At 46.3% G+C, this 17,530-nt stretch overlaps 1 protein-coding gene across 3 annotated transcripts in view; it reads left to right on the top strand.

Annotated features, from left to right (window-relative positions):
• Positions 1 to 10,994, top strand: part of LOC135369658 (protein RCC2 homolog) — a 37,782-nt gene extending 26,788 nt beyond the window's left edge. For all 3 annotated transcript variants that reach the window (XM_064603149.1, XM_064603148.1, XM_064603150.1), the window contains exons 10-11: positions 5,023 to 5,201; positions 9,860 to 10,994. In XM_064603149.1, the coding sequence (XP_064459219.1) occupies positions 5,023 to 5,201; positions 9,860 to 10,033 (353 nt within the window). In that variant the 3' untranslated portion in view covers positions 10,034 to 10,994. The remainder of the gene's footprint in view (positions 1 to 5,022; positions 5,202 to 9,859) is intronic.
• The last annotated feature ends 6,536 nt before the right edge of the window (positions 10,995 to 17,530 follow it).

The following is a 17,530-nucleotide window of genomic DNA, read 5'->3' as shown; positions in this document are numbered from 1 at the left end:
TTAAACTGAACACTGTCCCGCCTGTGTTGGTCCTGCAGCAAGGGCAATTTCGTAAAGCAGGCTTCACCTCATGCACAGAAGCATCACGTGAAGCCCACTTTCGGGTTGTGTCGTATTCGTGGAACAGTCGAATATTCGAAAAATCGAATATTGGATATTCGATTCGCGAGTCGAATAGTTCGAGCGTTTAATATTCGATTCGAATTCGAGAATCCGAATATTCGCACACCCCTACAGAAAATGCCATGAAAGGACTGGAAAGAAAGCAAGAGAATATGTGGACGTGAGCGAAAAGCAAATTAAAAGTAACTTGGAACTTAGCTTAAGTTACTTTGGCTCCGTTACCCGAAAAAGAAACGGGTTCCTGTGGAAGTTACCACGGCACAAGAGTTCCGAGCTAAGGTACAAGTTACCGGAAAAAGGAACTTAGTTACAGTAACGAGTTACTTGTAACGGGTTACCTCAAACCCTGCGTTAAAGTGGAGCAGCAGATCAACCAGAAATTCCTCGTGAAGTAAATAAAAAAAATAAAAAATCGCAGAGCGAGTGCCGGAAACCGTCGTAGGAGGTGTACCGTGCCAGTGCGACGTCAACGTGCTTGACCAAGGTGTTTGACCGGCACTCACGGTTTTCCGACGGCCAGGAGGATTGTTGAAGAGGACGACAGACCAGGCTGGCCCGTATTAATGAATTGTTCACAACTATCGCAGATTAAGCATTCGGGTGATAGCAGAGATGGACATCTCGGGGGGAAAGTGCAACGGAGAAGACGCCTGGGCTGCGGAAAAAAGCTCGCGGGTTCTTCGCCGGGACAATGCGCCAGCTCTCGGTGCATTGTCGGTGAAGCAGTTTCTTGCCGACAGGAATGTTCCGCTGCTGGACCACACCCTCCTTTGTTCGCCGGGTTTTGCTCCCCGCGACTTTTACCCGTTTCCAAAGGTGAAGCCTGCACTGAAGAGGAGCCGTTTCCAATCTCTCCCAAAACACAAGGCCAGGACGGTAACACTAAAGAGGATGAGACATGTTGATCTGGAGCGCTGCGCCCCAAAAGTAGAAAATTCGTATCCAGCATTCACACAGGGAGCATGTTTAAGGGGATAGCTGTTAAGTTGGAATGATGTAATACAGTGAAGTCTTGCTACAACAAAAAGGATTGCAACAAAATTCTCGGTAGAACGAGAGTATTTACATTGCCAAGTCACGCTCCCATAGGAAACAATGTATTTCAGCTCTCGTTGCAACAAAATGATTTTAACCCAGAATCTCGTTACAACGAGGAAAAAAAAAAAGCCACTCGGACGACACTTTTTCGTCGAAAACAAGAGATTAACGCACGTTGAAGCTCGTGCACCTCAACTGCGGGGTCACTGGACTTCAGTAGAAAAAAAAAAAAGAAGAAAAAAAAAACTGGGAGAGGAGCGAGATCGTACACACGGAATCACCCGGGCGCGGAGAGCACGTGCGTCCCGAGGTTTCACTTAGCAGCGCATCCCGTCGTACGGTGTAGTTTCGTGCCCGGCAACTCTCAGCCAGTCTTCTTTCTGCCTGCCGAGCCCACCCTGGGTAGCGGCACAAAGAAAGGAAAAGTGTAGTCGCTGGGAAGAGAAAGCTGCCGTGCTCAACGCAGTCTCTTCAGGGAGAAAGAAGATCGACGTAGCTAAGGAATATGGCGCGTCCCCAAGCACACTGTCGGCAATCTTGAAAAGCAAACGAAATGTCCTGAAAGCGAAAGACTCCGGCATGAGCGCAGGTCAGAAAAGGTTAAAGGTGATGATGACGATCAGTCTGTGGACCCGGCGCCAACACCTCAACCGGTCGTCAGTGCTATCGATGTTCTGCATGCGTGCGTGATGACCAGACCGCGGAATTACAGTCGCCGTCCCATTTTTCGGACTCTGCGGGGATCGCTCAAAAGTCCGAATAATCGAGCAGTCCGAAAAAACGAATTTCGCTTCAAACCAAACCTCACTAAGCACTAGTAGGCTGGAAAAGTTTGTCAATGCTTTTCTAATGCGCTTCCAGCTCTGCCTGATAACATCAGCTTCTATTTCCCGAAGCGACCTTTCGTCACTGTACACTGACGGAAGCGCCGGCGTCATCAAGTCCGCAAGTTGGCTTCACCTAGCGCATGCGTGCTTTAGGTGAAGCTCGCTTTACAGCGGTGTCGCGCGACTTGGGGGCGGACAGCACGTGCTGGGCCTTTTGAATCAAGCCGTTTGAAAAAAACGAAGAGGTAAAAGCGTTACAACGGACCTCTTCTACTCAGAGGAATGGAAAATGAACAATCATTGCCTATTTTTAGCCTCATTATTTTAGTTGGTTGATTTCTTTTGATACGGATTTCGGATGATACCAGTATTTTCCGCCACCCCAAGAGAGAAATTCGCTGGTTGGGCAAACAGAGTCCGAAATATCGAGCGACGGAGCTGCACAGCGTCCGAAATTTTGGACGTTCCTATACATCAACTCTATGAGACCTACGTCAGTTCCGCAAATGAGTCCGAATAATCGAGCATGTCCGAAAAATCGGTCGGCGACTGCATATGCACTAAAAACCCACTAGATATGCATGCAACCATGCAGTAAAAAATGGGAAAACATGCAACTAAACATGCAGCAACAAACGACGAAACATGCATAAAACATGCAGCTAAAGTGGCACAGCAAGCATTGGACATGCAGCAAATGCGGCAAAAAGTGCAGAAATATGCAACATGCGCGTGGTTTATTTTCATGCGTGTTGTACAGAACCTCGGGGTACACTCTACATATACAACATCAACAATGACTAGAAAGTCGAATGTTACACCACGGTCGACTACTTGTAGTTCTGGTGACAGTAGACCATGATATACTGCTCCACATCTGGTCGCACCAGCGCAACCTACGTTTCTATTTTATTTTTTTTCTATTTCTATTCTATTCCATTCTATACAACTCTGAGTTTTCGGGGCTGAAACTTTGACATCTCTCTGTAAGCATAGGCTTGTATGCTGAAAAACTCCTCTCAACAACATTGCTTTGGTGACCAAGGCGATAAATGCTGGGATTCGCTTGTACCTAATCCCCTGGGGATTCACCTTGCAATATGAGTAGGAATCGTTTTCTGACGAAGGGGTCGGGCTATTGACAAGCGAGGCCAAGCGTGGGACCAGCCTATTGTACCAGACGAGCAGATGCGCGAATTCGCCAAAAAATTAAAGAAAGAAGGGGTGTTAAATTCCACTGAGTTGAAAATCTGGACACGATGGGGAAGTGTGCTGGATACGGCTTGACGAGGAAGAAAAGTAGTTTGAGTACTCAGTAGCAAATACTGAAAAAAGTATTTTAAATACTTGTTGCAAAAGTATCGAATAGAGTACCAAAATATCGGAAAAAGTATTTAAGATACTGTATTTTGGGTACGTACTCAAGATGTGTACATGTCTGAGTCGGCTCCAATGCTGGTTTCACATGCGTCTGTTGCGAACACAACCTTCCGCGCGTCTTCGCATGGCCGGCGTCCGAGAAGCTCGCGCCAGCCCGACGCACCCAAAATCCTGACCGGGATATTTTTGTGGAAGAAAAAGCGAAAACAGAGCCAAGGTTCTGTCCCGTGTTTTGTTGGGCATTCATACGGTGCGGAATATCGCGAATGGCGTACTGCGCATTTAGCGGAGGACACTTCTACGAAGACGACACCATCCGCGTGTTTTCCTGTTGTCTGCTACGGAATATCTTGTGGCTGTGTTGCAGGACATTCCCCATGGTTAGCAGTCAGTGTACATGAAGGTGAAATGTAGGCTGCTCCAAGGGTCACGTGACCCGGTCGTAATGACGAGAGGATAATACCTGTATTATTTCACCCTACTTGTGACAAGAATCTTGGTCATTGTTGGCAGGGTGTCGGAGCGAACCGAAAAGAACCGCTATTTTGGTGCGAACCGGAACGGAATCGAAACCGTATACGTTTTTTTCGCTCAGGAGGGAAACCGAAAAATATATTTAACGGTTTTCGGTCCAAGAAAAAACTTCGCCGGTTTGGACTACGGATAGGTGAATGAAACAGACGTCGTGTGCTCTGACGTCATGTCATGGATACTGTACGAGGGTTACGGATGTCGGTATACTATGACCCTTAGTATCCCTTTGTAATGGTTTATCGTTTGCGCACGCACACAGACATTGAGGTACATGTCACTCTCTAGCAATGTGCGGTACTGTTCGTTTTAATTTGACCCCTCAAACTCTCCTCAACTAAACAGCGACCCAAGGAGGCTGTATAACGGCTTCTCTATCGGTAATGTCGCGCAACGCGTCCCTTGTTTGAGAGCAGCTAAGTTGAATACATTTACGTATACGTGAGGGCAAGCTCGTGCGAAGTGGCAACTCTTTTGTGGATAGGACACGAAGAAAATAAAACGGAGCCGTCGAGCGCGTTTGTGAGTGAAGGTGTTCCTCGATTTGCATCGTACTTGTGCGGTGGTGCTTGCTGGCTAGACAGTAGCAACAGACATTCGGATGGGACGTGATCGCTCCAACCCAGCAAGAAAGTACTTTACGTATGACATCACGACAAACAAGTCCGTTTGTAGCATGTGCTTCAAGAAAGGAAAAAGCCTATTTGAACAGACAGTAACCTACAGGAAACAGGAGCTACCAATTTCGCAGCTGTCTATTAATATTAAATACCATGTATGCAGAATAAACTGGTTTACATTTTGCAACACTGATTTTTTTTTTTTTCTGGGGATGAATATGCCCAGCAGAAGCGGAACCGGTTATAACCGGTATGAACCGTTATTTTTTTGCTCCGGAGCAGAACCGGTACCGGATCGTTTATGATGTAACCGGAACGAAAAACGTTTCGGTTCGACACCCTGATTGTTGGATAAGCGAATTGTCGTATCGACGTGGTAGATTCACATGGCGGCGAAATGTTTTCCGAGAAAACGCTCGTAAAGCCAGCGTGTCAGATTACCGTGGGTTCACTGTGCCATCAGTATGAGCTCTCTCATTTTTCCTCTTTACTGTCTGGTGCAGGTGTCCTGTACTTCTGGGGGATGAACAACCACGGAGGAGAGGCAACCATGTACCCCAAGCCCATTCAGGACCTGACCGGGTGGAACGTGCGAGACATTGGTTGCTCTAACAAAAGCATAGTGGTCTTGGCAGATGAGAGTGTCATCTCCTGGGGACCCCATCCTACCTATGGCGAGCTTGTGAGTCCACTTTTTTTTTTACAGTGACAGCTGTAAAAGGGGCACTACTAGAGCCCTACACGGGCCGACTTTTCCGGGTCCGCCCCGCACCGGGCGCATTGAAAAATGGCCCGGCCCGGAGACCCAGTGAGTAAAGCCAGGCCCGGCGTCTAAACAAATAGAGCCCGGCCCGGTGACTCGGCGAGTAGATACTGGCGTAGTATTTCCAGCTGTGACGTATGCGTTTCTGGCGCTGATCAAACAAATTTATAAGGAGAGAAGACAAGGCCACAAACATACAAGTGATGGCAGTTTAACACCGTAACCGCACGAGACCAAATTAAATCCAGAACGCACGCGGGCATGGGCGTTATCGTTACACTGTCAAGTTTTTGCGGAGGTAGAGCATGCTGTCGACAAACTCCTTCTCCCAATACCTAACGACTCTCACCAAGCTTTGCCAACGTGTTTGTGAAATGCGTGAGGAGTGAGGAGCAATGTAGTGGCCTTGAGAATGTTCTAGAGGGTCGAATCATACGCATAATGCAGTGTCCTTTGCTTGTCTTCGCAAAATATGCGCAGGAATGACGCAAGCGGATGATGTGAACTAATGGACCTCCCATTGTGTGGAATTAGCCGCGTGGCCTGGCCGGGCCTGAACCTCGAAAACATGTTTGTCGGCCCGGGCCCGCCCACGGTGGTGGCGTATTTTGATGGCCCGGCCCGCGGTGTCTGCGTATTTTGTCTGCCGTGGTTCGGCCCGGCCCGGAGCACACAGACCATAACAAGCCCGGCCCTCGGGTCGGGTCGGCTCCGGGCCGGGTCGGGGGCCCGTGCCCGTGCAGGGCTCTAGGCACTACAATGCAAAAACAAGCTCACCTGAAATCATGTTCCACGCCATGTTAATTTCGTACTTGTTATCATAACTCATAGCTTTGGTTCCGTTACGAAGCTACAATCAAAATTATACCGGACTTTTTCTTTGGCGTTGAGCAGTGAACGTCATTTCAGCTCATTCGTACATTCAAGAAGTGTGAACTGTAGTGTTGATGACGATGTCTCTTACACCTCCGACGAGATAGAGGAAGAGTCTTCTGACGATTAATACATCTTTTACGTCTTCGTTACCACAAAGGTTTTTTTTTTTTTTTCATTGTCACGAATCTTGGAGTGAGGGGGGTCCACTAACATTCGGATAAATACGGTAACTTTCCGAAATGACAAATCTGCATCGCACACTTTTTTTCTCATTCATCCCGCGTGAAAAGAGAGAAGAGTTTTGGCAACGCAACGTACGGCACAGGAACTTCACGGGATTGATCCCTTAAAGGGGCACTAAAATGCAAAAACAGCTTGCTCTCAAATGAAAGTATGTGTTTCAATCGGTATAATGCAAAGAAAATCAGTCCACACAGCACTACCGTTTTAGAAGAAAAACGCAGTGAAAACAGAGCCGTCCTTGGCGGCAATGAATGGGATCCACGGGAAGAGACGGCTGGCAAAATCCAATGAGAAGGCAGGACAAGTGTGCGCTTACCTTTCGTCGCTATGTAGATTTGGAACAAGTCCGATCGTGTGTTCCGTACATGTGTGCCATGATGCGGGCTGCTTCATTTTTCAATACCGGCTCACTGAATTGTGGCCTACAACGGTTCTCACAAATGTTCCACTGATAACATAACATTTACCGTATTTTCACGCGTATTAGCCGCACCGCAGATAAGCCGCAGGACTCGTTTTTAGATACATTTTGAAAATGTTTTTGCAGATAAGCCGCGGGTAATACGACGCGACTGCTTTGTGCGCTAAATCAGTGATGCACATACAAAATCAACAGAGACGCTCAAAGCTTGTCAGCGCCGTATTCCCTGCCAGCTGCCCTGTTCCCGTACTTGTCCGTGAAGTCGGCGACTTTTACTTTGAAGCCGCTGTCGTGGCTGTGCCTCAGCGTTGGAGCCATGCCTCACCTCTAACTGCCGTGCCCGTGCCCACGAATGCTGCTGCTCTCGTCAAATGAGAACTGACGCTTAGCTGACCACGTTTTATCCCGATATCAGGTGTATTGAACCCTTCCTGTGGGTCTGCCGACAAAGGAGACCGTAGGGAAGGCCATAAACCCTGTCCACATTCCGGTGTCGCCATGATGTATAACAAAGGAGGTCAGTTCTAGTGTTCTACTAAGATCGGATTGTGCCCTTGTTGCGTGTTTTTCGTGGATTGACGGGTTTGTCCACTCGAATGTGGAGTGTTCGGTATTGTTCGTGCACTGGCAGGGCGGTCCTGTTCCGAAAAACATGAGGCACTGTCGGCCCTTTCGTTTAACCCGGGGTATGGGGAAAGTACCAGGGAAAAATAGTCACCAGATAAGCCGCACCCACGGATAAGCCGCAGAGCGTCCGCGAAAAAAATAAATCGCGCATAAGCCGCGGCTAATACGCGTGAAAATACGGTACTATCACGTCCTTCGGATGGCAACGTAAGCACGCTTTGCAATGTGAACTATGTCCTCGCCAGCAGTCCTGTCGAGGACAGTGTGTGCACACGCAGCATGGACTAAAAACACCGGCGCACGACCGTGTCGCACTGCACTGCCACCCACGCCGCCGAAACCCATCTGCAGGCCACGTTCCGCGACACACGCTTGACCCGCCCCGTCGGAGTCATCTTGCGCCCTCCTCTTGCCATGCACTCGTTGTACAACCGCCTGTTCGGTACCTTTTGAACGCGCCGTGGCGTAGCTCATGATCTCGGTTGTCTCGCTACCTAAACCTCCAATTATTAATAGAGCCTGAAGTTTTTGGGAAATATTTTTTTCTAAATTCGGGGGGTAAAAATCTGGTAAATAAACGTGTGCACTAAATTCGTGCGAATTCGGGTGAAAAAAACTTCCATTACGCTAAAATCGGGGAGAAATCGGGCTCAGTTATTCAAACTAACCGTAGCGGTTTGGTACAAACGGTGATGTAACTGCATTTTTTTTGCCAAACAAGTTGGTTGGTGCATTCCTACAGACATCCCAGTGAGGGCAATCTGTCTGGTAAAAATCGGGTTTCACCCTAAAGGGGCAACCTTCAATTCGGGGTGCATATTCGGGGAAGAATCGGGTAAAACCCTAAAACTTCAGGCTCTGATTATTAATTATTAACCTTTTGAACAGTTTGTTTAAGTTGACCTCAAGCAGTGGCAGCTGGCTTGTGAGGCCGCCGCATATCATCGGCATGCCAGTGACGGCACGGCCCATTCCTCGGTCACTCGCAAGATGCCTGGCCTCCTCTTACAACGTGTCGCACGTTACGAGGGGTTTACTGTGACGCTTTTGTTGCGGGGAAGCCTCGGAACTTATCTTCAATTGCTCGGTAACGTCCCGTCTTCGGTGAATCCGCGGCGTGTCCCGCTGCGGCTCAAAGTCTCTCCGCGTCGCTTCCTTCGTTCTCTCACGACACGTTCACTTTCAGAAACGCCAAGTTGTCGGTCTGCAGCGCAGCTGTTGCTCACTTCGGGAAACAGTATCGCACGTCGCTTCAAGCAACGCCGGGTTAGAAACGACACAACTTAACCATAGCAGAGAACGGAAGAAGGAACTTCCAGTTTGACTGCTTTTTTTTTTGCCATCGTGTGTCACAAGTCCAAATCTCTCTCTCTCTCCCTCTACGTGAGGAAGCGAGCGCGCGTGACCAGCGCTTCGGCCGCAGAGCAACGTGGTTGCGCAGATGCCGATCATAAGTCGCCCCCCCCCTACTTTCGATCGTCGATTTTGGAAAAAGGGGTCTACATACATTCGAGTAAATACGGTACGTTGGCATCGCGTGCCTCGAAAAAAAAAGTGGCAGTCGCAGCCGCTTCACGTTAGAGCCACGTATTAAAAGGGAGTCTGGCCATTGGGAGGAGTCACAAAAAGAGGCTCGACCTGTCAATCACAGGTTCGCTCCACTGATTCGGTTGCTTCTTTCTTTTTTTTTTTTTTTTTTTTATCAAGAGGGTCACCATGACGCCTCACTGCCACCCAAAATGTGGGCAAAAACAAACAGTGGGCTGGGTGCGGGGATTTCGTGACACAAAAATTTTCACAGACTACTCTGATTTTATGCTTCGAATGTACATCCTCGTTTACATTTCTGTGCTGCGAAAAAGCTACGAAGTTATCCCAATGAGAACATCTGGACTCTTCGGTCATCCGATACCGAGCCGTTTTCAGAACAAAAATCCGTTCGATAGATCGTCCGCAAAAAAATCGTGAAGGTACGCCATCTTTTCTTTAGTTTGTTCTTTGCGCATCTTCGGATCGTACCGACCATTCCGGACTGTTTGGATCATTCCAAATTGCAAGGCCACGATAGCTATGCGCGCGCCTGTCCTGCTGGCTCGGTGGATGCCGCCACCATTTGCCTCCGGGGGATCCCATTCCAAAGGCATCTCTGTTTTCATTGCGTTTTTCTTCTAAACGGTAGCGCTGCGTGAACTAATTTTGCTTGCGTTGTACTAAGTGAAACACGGACTTTCATTTGAGAACAAGTTGCTTTTGCATTTTAGTGCCCCTTTAACGCAGAACGTGAAATGCAGTCTCCACTCCTGTAACGTTCATTCACTCCCGTGCATTTACAGCCGGCCTGTAGGCAGTCCTGCCTGCAGGCCTACTGCGAGGTGCAGTGTTGACGAGCGCTTGTAAATCTATTTTGCAGGGCTACGGTGAAGGAAGACAGAAGTCTTCGACCACCCCTCAGGAAGTGCGCCTGCTGGAAGGCATCCATGTGCACACGGTGACGTGCGGCCTGGGCCACTCTGTCTACATAGCACGTGACGACACTGAGGAAGAACGGGCGCGCATTCGCAAGTTGCCAGAGTTTATCCCTTGAGCCATCTCTACCCCTGGATGTCCCTTCGCGACCATTGTCCACAGTGTTTTTTTTTTTTTTTTTTTTTTCTGCATTGTGTTCTTTTTTTTTTTTTTTTTAAGGGATGAGTTGCGCCACAACCGACATGTAGAGTCGTACATCTTGAGTGACTGTTTTTTTTTTTTTTTTTTTTCCTTCTCTCTCATATTTTATGTGCATCCTTCGGACACCTATTTCCATTCCATTGTCACATGTACATTGAGATCATTTTTGAGATTGTACATAGAAATTACGGCATTCCTAAGACACACACCCTTTCACCCTCTGTAGCCACGTAATACCATTTTGCTATGTATTTTTTTTTTTTTTTTTTATTCTGCCCCAGTTGAGTGTGAAATTTTTTTTGCCACAGCAGAATCTCCCCATGGAGGCTGGAATCCAAGTAGCCGAGGAACGCTTTCGGGCGACAAGTGCGTCCCTTTATTTATGCGTGAGGGAAACCTCTTTGTGAACATTGCTTTTTATCCCCGAAGAGGCGTTTAACTTTCACTTTACTGAGCGTGGATTCGGTTGACTAACGGGAACATCCCCAGCGTTTTAAGAAGAATGGATCGCGGCAAAGCCTGTCGCACGCGCGTTTTTTTCGTTGCAGGTATCCTCTAACGATCCGAAATGATGTATTTTTGCTAAGAGTTTTACACGATTCTGTTTGAGTTGCTTCCACGGAAATGTTACGGAACTTGCCAGCAATAAATATCTGTCGTCGGGGCGTCGTTTTTTTTTTTTTCTTTCTTTCTCTCTCTCTTTGGTTGTGAGAGGGGGGTACTTCACTGGAATTCTCTGAAGACAGTTGCTCAGTTCCATTTTTTTTTTTTTTTCTGTTTCTGTACGTCACAATGCGTCCCATCTGACAGGTTCTCTCGGACGTCTGTGTATGATCTCAAGTTTGACACGCTTTTATAATAAAATGGTTGTTCCTGGAGGGTCTGCTGTTTTGATGTACTCGTCGACAGTGTTCGAGGTTGAGATAGCCGATGGTGCTTGGGATTAACAACGGGTTTAATAAGAGTAACTAGAGAGACGAGACGGTTCACATTCATCTGGAAGCTAATCGACCAGAAGAATGATCCAGGCCGTGCTCTCGCGCGTAGTCTTCAGTGTCCGCAGCCCAACCCACTAGCGCCACTACAGAGGTAACTCGTTGCTGCAACTAAGTTCCTTTTTTTGGTAGCATGTAACCACGGAGTAAGAAGACTAGGAGGTGAAACTGCCCATAGAAGCAAGCGCCGGCGCGCGACCAGAGACTGTCACGTTGGAGGAGAGAAAAAAGGCAGTTGCTGACTTTACGCGACAGATGGCACGGCGACACTGTCTTCCATTTTGCGCTTTTACATGGAAGGCTATGGGGAAAGCAGTGCTTTTCGCGAGTCATACGGCAGCCTCTACGGATGATGACAAACTAATGACCGTGAACGGTGTTTGTCTTGGCAATAAATGTCACGCTTGTCAACTACATAGCGCTTCTTGTTTAGCGATACCAACGGAAAACAATTTCATTCTCTTGCCTCTCGGTTCTGTTGAGCAGACGACAGGAGCACGATGATCGCGTAAGCGTTTCATCATCATCTTCTTTTCTAGCGTTTAATTCACGTGCTTTCACGTGTTTTAGTCACGCCGCCGGACAAGCGACAGTATCACGTGACCGCATGTTCGGAAATTCTGCGTCCTCGTGCAACAGATGGCAATGCGGGCCGGGTCGCCGAGCGCGCGCTCCTCGTACATTCTCTGGTTGCGGGAGAGAGTGAAGTTTCATCTCCTAGTCTTCTTACTCCGTGCATGTAACTCAACTCGGTACTTTTCAGGCGTGGTAGCTTTCGGAGGAACTCGTTCCATTTTTGGGTAACTTTGCGAAAGTAACTTTAGCTAAGTTCCGAGTTACTCTCAATTCGCGTTTCACTCATGTCCACTCATTTTCTTGCCTTCTCTTTGGTCCTTTCATGGTATTTTATGCCATAAAGCGTGATATTCAATGAATGACAGCATTCTATGCGGGAAGTAAGAACCACTGCCATTGAAACTAAGCTGAAGCACTGCGCCCACAGGGAGTAAGAATCAATGCATCTGAATAGACCTCTACCAGAGAAACGTCGTCATGACGTTGGTAGATAGACTGAAACCGAAACAAACCAGAAGGAGAGGGCTGAGTTCCACGAACGGGCACTTGTTCACTGCCTCTCACTGAAAAAAATCTCGTCCCTTTAAGGGAACATCGTAATCCCCTCGATACCGTGGCTTTTGGATGAGACCTTGTTCACCAATTTCTGGAGCTGTCGAAAGCTATGACGTCATTTGTTTATGAGCAGGGAGAAGTTTGTTGTTGGTCATAAACGAAAATGATCTAAGCGTGTTGCACTCCTCCGCAGGCAACTCGAGGTCTAACTCAACTACTCACGCGCGCTGCACCTGCGTAATGCTATTTTGTGTCCGAAGTAACTTGAAAGTAGCTCGTTCTATTTTTATTACGTAACTGCGAGTTACATTTCAGGCTGAATAACTTCCTTAATAACTTAGTTACATTTTTCACGCGGTAACTTGACGCGTAATTAAAGAGTTCTTTTTGACGTCTAACTTGACAATCTATGCGTAGCGCCACGTGTTGCATCTGTTCTTTAGCAATTGTCAACTGCTCCTGGAAGTATCTTCCATAATATTTTTTATTTATTAATGCGTATACGCTACACCGCCTTACGGCATTGCATTAGCAGGGTACAATAACCAACAAATCAAGAAAGTAACAATATTGACATTGGTAAGCACAAACACCTGTACAACACTACGCGAACACAACAAACCGACCTCTCCGGTCAGCACTCAAGATGATTCCACTCTCCTATCGTTTTCGGGAAAAACGAGTAAAGAAAAACATCTGTTCTACACCTCTATGGCTTTACTTTCTTGTAGTGATCGGATCTTGGAGAAATATACAGAGGGGTTTTCAGATATCTTTCCTTCCTTATGCCCGTTCTTATCATTTACGATATTTCCTAAAAATTCCAATCTAAATTTCCTTCTTCAGTTTGTTAAGTCTTCCCACCCTAGCCTTGACTTTAAATCACTTACACTAACAATAGATCCCATACAACTAAACACCAGGCGAGCCGCAATATTTTGAACCCTCTCAAGTCTTCGAATTAGCAACATTTCGTGCGGGTCCCAAACTGTACACCCATATTCCAAGATTGGCTTGATCATAGTAATATATGCATCGCTTTTAGCTTTTAAACCAGCCTGTCTAATGTTGCGAAAAATAAAATGGAGCGTTCATTTTTGCTTTCGCAGAAACGTAATTTACGTGGTGGGTCCATCTAAGATCGCTGCTAAAGAAAACACCGAGATATTTGTACTCAGAAACTGTATCTAAATATAAAGAACGAAGCTTATAAGAAAACTTGATTACACTAGATTTTCTTGTAACATGCGTTACCTTACATTTGCTAGTATTTAAGCTCATGCCCCATTTGTCACACCAAGAAACGATTCGACTTGCATCTGCCTGGAGAAGTTGAGTCGTTTGACCCGGAGAGTGGGAACACGCGCGGCGATGTTCAAGTGTCTTTTTTTCTACGAAAAACATCGCGCACGGAGAAAATTTTCGTGTTAATCATCAAGTTAAGTTACCTGCTTCCACAACGCGTCCGGAACGGAAAATTTTTTAGATGGCTTTCAGAGCTCCTTTAAAACTCTTTATATAAAACGCAATCTTCTGCGAACAGCCTAATTTTGGAGTTGATTGACAGTGTTATGTCATTAATAAAAATAAGAAATAAGAGAGGTCCCAGAACTGATCCCTGTGGGACACCAGACCGCACGCAACTTGCCGATGATGCTTTACCTTCGACTACTACACGTTGAACCCTGTTACTTAGGTAATCGGCAAGCCACTGTAAAACATCCCTATCTATGCCAAGGAAGGAAAGTTTGTGTAAAACATAGGCGTGTGGAACCCAGTGATGGCCACTAACTACTTCTACAGTAGTTTAACTATAACTACTAACTACTTTGCAATGGAGTAGTTTAACTAGTAGTTAAACTACTTTTCAGGGGAGGTAGTTAAAACTACTTCTTTAACTACTGGAATGTAGTTTAACTACATCTATAACTACTTAACGTTGTCCATCAGCACCAATCCCATTCTATAGCGTTCTTAGGGACCTAGATATGAATCGCAAGCAATGATAAAAGTGAAGATTTAGTGTGCACATGCACGGCACAATTGCTCTGCACCTCCGTTCTCATCAAACATGTAGCTCAAGGTAAAAGTCGGAAACACAATCGTGCCGTAAAGCTTGCGGTGAAATCGGAAGTAGTTGGCGCCTGCAGTAACCTAACTACTGTAGTTAACTACTCGAAATAGTAGTTTAACTAGTAGTTGCGCACTACATTTCTGCAAGTAGTTGACAACTACTTTTTAACTACAATCAGATAGTTTAACTACATGTAGTTAACTACTGGCCATCACTGGTGGAACCATATCAAATGCCTTCCGAAAATCTACAAAAATAACGTCTGTTTGTACACCTTTATCAAAAGAGGTTGTGTCTTTCCCCCCAATAATGGTGACACTTTTCGGCTGGCACGTTGCGTGGGAAAGTATAAGCAGGAGAAGATTGGAAGGAGAATGCGGAAAGAAGTGAAAGCGCATTGTACTCATGTGCTTTGTTGGGACGATGTGAGAATATTTCGTAAATTACTACGTCTCCGGAAAGCGACCGTTGTGGGAGAGGGGAAAATTTGTTTTAGCCTGTCACCATCGTGTAGGATATTCAGATGCCTTTTGTGGATAGAATTAGTGTTAGACAAGGACTTATGATAGGCTGCAACGAATAGTAACTTATTATTTGTGTTAAAAGGCTTGGGGGGTTAAATTCGAGCTCGGTTAAAGGAAGTTGATTTGATAAACGATTCATGCACAAGATTGGCGGGTAGTTTCTGTCGAGGAAGTTTGAGGACATTTCTCGAGCACGCATTAGGAAATAGTGGTTATCAGAGCATATTCACGTGAGACGAAGAAATTGGCCATAGGTCTAGTTCCTGAGGTAATAGCTATCACAACGAATATATTGGCGTTTATAGGTAGTTCTTTTTGTACAGATTCGTGACGTCAAGGAAATGCACTGATGTTCTAGAATAATTGCACTGGAATTTAATATTATCGTGAAGGGAATTAAAATGTTCAAACAACTTTAGTAGGGATGATTCACTGCCTGACCACAGAAGGAAAATGTCATGGGACATCTGAGGAAGAGGAGTGGCTTTACTCGAAAAGATTCAAGTGCTCTATTCTCAGAACGGCCCATGAATGGCGTATATGGGAGATGCACGTGCGTGACCCCATGGCAGCTCCATGGAACACAATGTTTGTCGTTAAACACGTGTGACACGTTTAATTTCGTGATTTCAAAACCTGCCGTGCCATTTCTTTGCCCGGCATGCGAAGTGCCCCTTGAGTGTCACGTGAAGCAGCAAACCAATGGACACGGAGATATCACTCCTGAGTAGTTCCATTTATAATCGAATGATGCCCGCCGGTCACATTTTTTATTTCTCTCGAAAAAAATACTGTATAAGTAGTAATTTTCGCGAGGACCTATTTTTCGCGAATTTAAAGTCCCGCGAAATATTCGAACCAATGACAGAAAAATACGTGAAAGAAATATGTAAGAAATTTAACCCAGGACGCTGGGGCAACTTATGTATACGGAGTTTCTTACGCTGTTACACTGCATTGTCTCGCAAAGTGTTGAGTTCGCCGCTGCAACTGGAAACTGTAGTCCCGCCTTCACGTACGAATCCCGCGCGGATGTAAGCCTCCCGTGATTCCGGTTCCTTGTAAGTCTGGATCATCCAGCAAGCTCGTATGCACCCTGCCACGCGTATCGACCTTTGGAAAAGTTGTCGCATCACTACCAAGTGCCAATCCCACCTGCTCGATGCGATGACAGAAATGACGGGAGACAGGGCAATTGGGCAATGGCACAGATACGAACAGAGTAGGACCCCTAATCGCATCCCTTGCAGTCAGAAGTGCTCAAAAGGAAGTCAAGTTGAACGAGTTACCCAGTTGTGATACCTTTTACTAGCTTCTTTCAGGAAGTTCAAGGTGGATGGCCTCTAAGATGCAGGGTGGACGCAGCGCGGCACCGCGAATTTAAAGGTACTGTAAAGTAGCACCGATCAAATGTCATTTAGTGTGGCTATTTGATAGTCCAAGCCACCAGGACAAAAAACTGTGCAAGTTTCATTCCAATCGACGGTGCAGTTAATTAGAAAATTACAATTAAAGATTACGGGCAACACTGTACTAGGTATTCGAAATGAACCCGTACTTCTGATACATACGGCGGCAACCACACTGCATGCGTATAACACTGGGCCGACATAACAATCCACCATAAAATCCGCCCCTGCAAACCACACAACGATCCACATCTGAGGATAAATGGATAAGCGAACTGAAATGAAATTCTGAGTCGTTGAAAAAAATGTGTCAGGCGTTCAAGAAGCCAGACAGCGTCGGGACTTGTTTGTTCACTGAGGTTCACAGAGAGAGATTGTTCGTTCGAAAGAGGCCGCGAACAAAAGGAGCGCGCAGGCGCAGCAGAGAAGTAGGGAGAGCCCCCATCGAACAGCGGCCAGCACTGGGTTACTTCGCAAAAACGGGGGTTAACAGGTTAAACTGTTAACAGGGGTTTCAGAATGCATAGATAAACAGGAAAACTAATAATATGGTTACTAAAATAACGAAGTTCCGATGTCATGGTGTGTAATACCAATTTTCAGTGTTGCCCGCTGTACAGGGGTTTGTTTGACACCAGGCGTCGCACCGCTCCACTACGCCGCACCTTTCATGGCAAATTAAAAATATTTATAGCGCGTTGTAGGTCGTATGGTTCCGCATATGGTATTTAGAAGCAATAAAGTCTCTAGTCACATCACCGGCATATCATGCTTGTCTACTGCTTTACAGTACCTTTAAGGTTCCGCGAATAATTGCCTGATCCTGACTTCTCACAAATTCGCGAATTATTGAGCCCGCGAATTTAAGCACTTATACAGTATGGTATCCCAGCCACAAAGAGATGCAAAAGGTGCCTGACCGCAGGTCTGTGCGATATTTTCTTCTCCGTCCACGGCGCTTCGAAGCAACCGGCGCGATTTCGCGGCTTAAATTTTTTCCAACTTTGTGACCTTGTTCTCTTGAATGAGATGTCTCCTTTGAACGATTTTTTTTTTTTTTTTTGCTGACAGAGTGGATGGTGCATGTTCCACCATGGGCTATTAAATTTATATGGTCAAGAGAAAAGTATACGAAAAAAAATCCCGAAAACGCAACAGAGAGCCTCTTTACCGCACGTTTGGAAGGTCATGGCCGAGACCCTGCCGAGGCCATCTCCGACTGTGATGTTCTTTGCATTCTTTGCTCTTTCGTTTGACGTTAAATACATTGCTTTACCTTCA

This window comes from Ornithodoros turicata, chromosome 10 (assembly GCF_037126465.1).
Source record: "Ornithodoros turicata isolate Travis chromosome 10, ASM3712646v1, whole genome shotgun sequence".
NCBI classification, from domain to species: domain Eukaryota; kingdom Metazoa; phylum Arthropoda; class Arachnida; order Ixodida; family Argasidae; genus Ornithodoros; species Ornithodoros turicata.
This window is presented reverse-complemented; position numbering and strand designations above follow the sequence as displayed.